At 35.6% G+C, this 6,134-nt stretch overlaps 1 protein-coding gene across 1 annotated transcript; it reads left to right on the top strand.

Moving 5' to 3' along the window:
• Positions 1-4,694: 4,694 nt before the first annotated feature.
• Positions 4,695-5,858, top strand: HTR1F (5-hydroxytryptamine receptor 1F). The gene has a single exon (XM_004371333.2). It carries the CDS (start codon positions 4,758-4,760, stop codon positions 5,856-5,858), a length of 1,101 nt encoding a protein of 366 aa, XP_004371390.1. The 5' UTR covers positions 4,695-4,757.
• Positions 5,859-6,134: the final 276 nt, after the last annotated feature.

The raw sequence follows: 6,134 nt of genomic DNA, 5'->3' as shown, positions 1-6,134 counted from the left end.
TTTCAGTGATACATAACTGATATAACAGAATAAAAATCCTTGGGATATCATTAAAACTAAGAGAGAGATTTTCATAACAGGAAAAGGTCAAGCATGATGACTACGGAGCAGAGAAGGGTGTGAGAATTGGCTACAAAAACCAATTCTAACATAGGCAGCCAGACCATCTAACACAGTGGTTCTCAAAATATGGTCTCAGGAGCCCTGAAGGTCCTCAAGACACTTCCAGGGTTTCCATGAGGTCAAAACTATTTTTATAATAATACCCTTTTTACTTTGTTGACATTTTCAGTGCTGATGGAAAAGCAATAGTAGGTAAAACTGCTGACTTCTTGGGACAAATTAAGGCAGTGACACCAAATTTTATTAGTAGTGATAATGTTCTTCACTGCTACACCCTCGCAATAGAAAACAAATGCCAGTTTCATGTTAGAATGTCTTGATGAAGTAGTACTAATTATTCATATTTTAAAATATCAATCCTTGAGTGCAGACTCCTTTTTAATATTCTGTATAACACAATGGAAAGAAGGCATAAAGCACTTTTATATATCAAAGTAGGAAGCTGCCTTGAGGGAAACCACATGTGGGATTGAGTTGAGAGGTGAACTATTTACTCTTCATGAAACTCAATTTTTACGTGAAAGAGCACCAGAGAGATAAAACCATAGTTAATCAGACTTTACTATCTGAGCAGATATTTTCTTGAAGTAAACCAAGTGAGCCTGTCACTTCAAGGGAAACCATGGATGTTTGGGTTGCCAATTGTAAATTTTGAGTTGCCAAGCAAAAATTAAAATTTTGGAAAACCTGAACCTTCCGTCACGATCTTGACAGCAACCCAAAACTTAAAGACCTTTCTAATGACACCAGTGGTGATATTAATGGTGTGAATTTTTTGATATTGTATAATGAAATGAGGTAATATTTGGAAGATTTGCATAACTCAGTGAAATGGAACTTCTGAGTTACTAGATATAGACTCTGTCATCCACACTTTGTCCTACCCTTGGAGACTTTATTCTGTATTTTTAATGCTGTCACTGAGAGATAATCAAGATCACTCCTGAAACAGTCATGAATTGTGTGTAGCCTTCTTGAAATACAAACTTCCCCAGTCTTTTTTTTTTTTTTTTTCCCATTGTCATCGAGTTTATTCTGACTCATGGTGATCCTATATGTGTCAGAGTAGAACTGGAACTGTACTCCATAGGGTGTTCAGTGGCTGATTTTTCAGAAGTAGATCACCAGACCTTTCTTCCAAGGCACCTCTGGGCTGACTCATGAGGGACACATGGTGGAAACTTAAGATATGAAGGAATATAAAGGCATCTGGGGAGACCATGTATGAATTAATGAAGGTCGTTGCTTAATTAAAATTCTAATTGCAAGTGGCAAGGAAAATATGACAAAAAAAGAAAACCCGTTTGGCTGCATTTATTTCCTATTTTCTTTTTTTCCTATGAACACAACTATCAGAGATTAATTGGTTTTGTAAATTTAATAATGGGAAAACTTTTTTTAAACTGCAGTAGAATTTATATGACATGTTTTGATTTTTTTTTACTTAGTGTTAAATCATTTAAATGCTACAATGTGACACTTAGAGAAATCAGTTGAATTATCAAATAATTCACCTTCAAATTTTAAGCTAGTCCATTTTCCTACAGAATTAATATTTATATGGAAACCCACATAACTATTTCCAGACAATTTCTGTTGTTTGATATTCTATTCAAAAAGTAATGTCAAGATTATCTCTTCCAGAGGTTCTTATGCTAAAACTGTTTAGGAAAATATAAGTGGAAAGTTATTTCTGCTTTTAATATGGAAAATTTCAACACTTTTAAATCAATCCCCATAATATTAAAGAAACACCATTGCAGAGGAATTAATCAATCAAGAAACTATTCAGTTTTTCATTGAATACATAGTGCAATCAAGGGAAAAAATGGGAAGGAAAGTAGAAATCAGTCTACCGTGTTTCTAATATACCTAATTGGCTCTGTAGTAAGCATTTAACCTGTGACTTTTGGCCCCTAAAAATGTTTCCAGAGCAAATAGCTAAATACTGTGAGGTCCAGTGACATTGAAGATGCTTGTGGTGGATATTCATGACAGTCCTGATGGTGCCTACGAGCACACCATTATATCTCAGGCCCTGTGATCCAATATTGACTTTAGAAAATATGATCATACGGAAGAATTCTCATGACAGATTGTAAAGAATGGAAACTATATGGGAATGGTTAGTGACTACTACCAGAAAGGTTGCCAGTTTGAACCCACCCAGAGGCACCTCAGAAGACAGGGCTGGTGATCTGCTTTTGACAGATCACAGACTTGAAAGCCCTTTGGAGCAGTTCTGCTCTGCACACGTGGGGTCACCATGATTCAGAATCGACTTAACGCCAGCCAGCACCACCACCAATAGTAGGCCTAGAGCAGGAAGTCAGAGAGCTCCATAAAGACAGCAATGAAAACAGAGATACACCAGAAGAAAAGCTAGAGAAAGTTAGTTTATTTGAGAAATTCCAGGGAACAAGAATGTGAGAGAGATACTGAGAAAGTTGTACAGAAGAAATGGCAGAGCTGCTATATCTCAATAAGAGTAACCCACATGTGCTATAGCAATAAAGCATTAGAGACACAACTGAGGAACAGCTATGCTGATGACTTCCAAAAACCTGACTCCCTGGACTAAGGGTATCAACATCACCTGGGAACTTGTTAGAAATGCAGATTTCCCAACTCTGTCCTATATTTACTGAATGAGAAACTTAGGGGCATGGGAACAAGCAGTCTGTGTGTTAACAAGCCCTCCAGGTGACTCTGAAGCACACTAAAGTTCAAGAACCACTGGTTTAGAATTTCTCTGGAGACTTTAACCTCCATCTTTATCTGGAGTTTTTTTAGCTGCCTTGACAAATGGGTAAGTGTTGCTATAAATGATGTAGATATACAGCTCTTCATTTACACTCAGGACAAAACTTCTTTTCTGGGTAGTGGTATTCCAGTTTCTTCGCCTCAAACTGCTTAGGAGTCATCAGCAACTGGCTTCAAAGAGTATCAGCAAATAAAAAATTAAATTTAGTACTGGCAATCCAAACAAAAGTACAATGGTACATATACTGGACTCCAAGGATTTATATTTACATATATGTACATATATATGCACACACACATACATATATGCACACACACACATATATATGCACACACACACATATATACACACATACACACACACATACATACACATATATACACACATACACACACATATATACATATATACACACATATACATACACACACATACATACACACACATAAACACATATACACACATGTATACACACATATATACACATATAGTATTTTTTAATTATTATTTTATCAATTCCAACAAATTAAACATAACCACTTAAAGTAAGAAATCATTCCATTAATATGGAAGTAATAGTCATAACTTCTTAGTTTATTCTTATAAAATTTCAGGCTTCCACCTTCTCTCTGTCTTTTCCTTAAATATAGGTAGCCGCTAAAGAATTATTATAAAGAATAAAGCTCATGCAAGAAAACAGTAACATACCTTATAAAAATTATTAGTCATATTTCATCATACTCCATTGCTCTTATCTGACTTGTAATTCAATAATAGCATAAAGTAAAACAAAATAATTATAAGCCATGTGTGGAGAGTCCTTTTGCAGAGGTAAGGTTGTATGGTCATTACAAGGTGACTTGGAAAGAGAATAGTCTCCATTTCAGGGTGAGTGCCATTATGAGTTCTCCTTACTGGCAATTTCACTATGGTAAGTGGGTTATTGGGTCATATCTGTCATTGTTATTATGGGCAGTGGTGAATGGTTATTTGACTCCAAGTTATCTTATTTTACTTTTCTAAACCAAATTAACTACTTATATCCACCAAGACTACTAATCATTCACTGACAGTTTTCTAACTTCATTAAATGATCATGGGATACTAGAGACTTACTAAAAATTATTTTTACTTATTTTTCTTTTTATAATCTCTCTATCCTGTCATAAAATATATTAAAAGTTTCTTTAGTCTCCATGAACCCAGTGACAATGTTCTCAATGTAACTGAATTAAGTAAGAATGGTTTATCATTTTTAATACTACCTTTACTGTAACGGAGCCCTGGTGGCACAGTGGTTAACAGCTCGGCTGCTAACCAAAAGGTCAGCAGTTTGAATCCGCCAACTGCTCCTTGTAAATCCTATGGGGCAGTTCTACCCTATCCTGTAGGGTCTCTGAGTTGGAATTGAGTCGACGGCAACGGGTTTGGTTGGGTTTTTTACTAGAATATTTTCTTATATGATTCACAAATATATATTGACATCCTTTTAAACTATTCATGCTGTGAAGATAGTAAACAACATAGCTGTGGATAATACAATTTTTAAAAACAATTCTATAAAGCTAGAAATTTTACTGACCAGTAGACTACTTTATAAAAGTTGTTTCATTTGTTTATAAGAAATGTTTTGAAAGTTATTGTTTGTTACTATTCTCATTGGATTTCTTAATTTAAATGAAAAGAAAAATAAAACTTGCAATTTGAACTCCATTTTTTCAGTCCTGGGGAAACATACACATATACTTTTTTTTTTCTTTTTCTGAAAGGGAGAAAAAAAACCTTTGAAGCCTTCTCTGAACTGTCTTTTCCCCTCCTTTGTTACAGGTATCGATTTTTCAGGTATAATAATCTTTTAAAACAAATAAAAATGGATTTTTTAAACTCATCTGATCAAAACTTGACCTCAGAAGAACTGTTAAACATAATGCCATCCAAAATTCTGGTGTCCCTCGCTCTCTCCGGGCTGGCACTGATGACGACGACCATCAACTCTCTTGTGATTGCTGCAATTATTGTGACCCGGAAGCTGCACCACCCAGCCAATTATTTAATTTGTTCCCTTGCAGTCACAGATTTTCTTGTAGCTGTCTTGGTGATGCCCTTCAGCATTGTGTACATTGTGAGAGAGAGCTGGATTATGGGACAAGTGGTCTGTGATATTTGGCTGAGTGTTGACATTACCTGCTGCACGTGCTCCATCTTGCATCTCTCTGCTATAGCTTTGGATCGGTATCGGGCAATCACAGATGCTGTCGAGTATGCCAGGAAAAGGACTCCCAAGCATGCTGGCATTATGATTATGGTAGTTTGGATTATATCTATTTTTATCTCCATGCCGCCTCTATTCTGGAGGCACCAAGGAACTAGCCCAGATGATGAGTGCATCATCAAACATGACCACATTGTATCCACTATTTATTCAACATTTGGGGCTTTCTACATCCCGCTAGCATTGATTTTGATCCTCTACTACAAAATATATAGAGCAGCAAAGACATTATACCACAAAAGACAAGCAAGTAGGATTGCAAAAGAGGAGGTGAATGGCCAAGTCCTCTTGGAGAGTGGTGAGAAAAGCACTAGACTCCTCTCCACACCTTACATGCTAGAGAAGTCTTTATCTGAGCCATCAACAGACGTTGATAAAATTCATAGCACAGTGAAAAGTCCTAAGTCTGAATTCAAGCATGAGAAATCTTGGAGACGGCAGAAGATCTCAGGCACAAGAGAACGCAAAGCAGCCACTACCCTGGGGTTAATCTTGGGTGCATTCGTAATATGTTGGCTTCCTTTTTTTGTAAAAGAATTGGTTGTTAATGTCTGTGAAAAATGTAAAATTTCTGAAGAAATGTCAAATTTTTTGACATGGCTTGGATATCTCAATTCCCTTATAAATCCACTGATCTATACAATCTTTAATGAAGACTTCAAGAAAGCATTCCAAAAACTTGTGCGATGTCGATGTTAGTTTTAAGAAAGGTTATTGTTAAAAGGTTGGTTTTTGTGTATGGGGAGTTAACTAAATGAATGATAAATGACAAAACGTTTAAACTTTTAAACAGGAATATGTTAAAATTGCTGGAATGATAAGAATATAATTTATATTTGAATAGCAACATGAATACAGAATTTACTGATATAAAGATATTTATTTTGACCATCATTCTAGGGTACTCAGAATTAAGAAATAATTTTTAACAGATTACAGACAATATCTTCTTTATGCAATGTTCCTAAATGGCTA

This window comes from Trichechus manatus, unplaced genomic scaffold (assembly GCF_000243295.1).
Source record: "Trichechus manatus latirostris isolate Lorelei unplaced genomic scaffold, TriManLat1.0 scaffold00012, whole genome shotgun sequence".
NCBI lineage: Eukaryota > Metazoa > Chordata > Mammalia > Sirenia > Trichechidae > Trichechus > Trichechus manatus.
The sequence above is the reverse complement of the archived record's forward strand: the minus strand, read 5'-3'. Positions and strand labels throughout refer to the sequence as shown.

What these genes read in the sequence shown, in the direction of transcription:
- HTR1F (XM_004371333.2), top strand. Translation starts at nt 4,758, where the DNA reads ATGGATTTTTTAAACTCATCTGATCAAAACTTGACCTCAGAAGAACTG.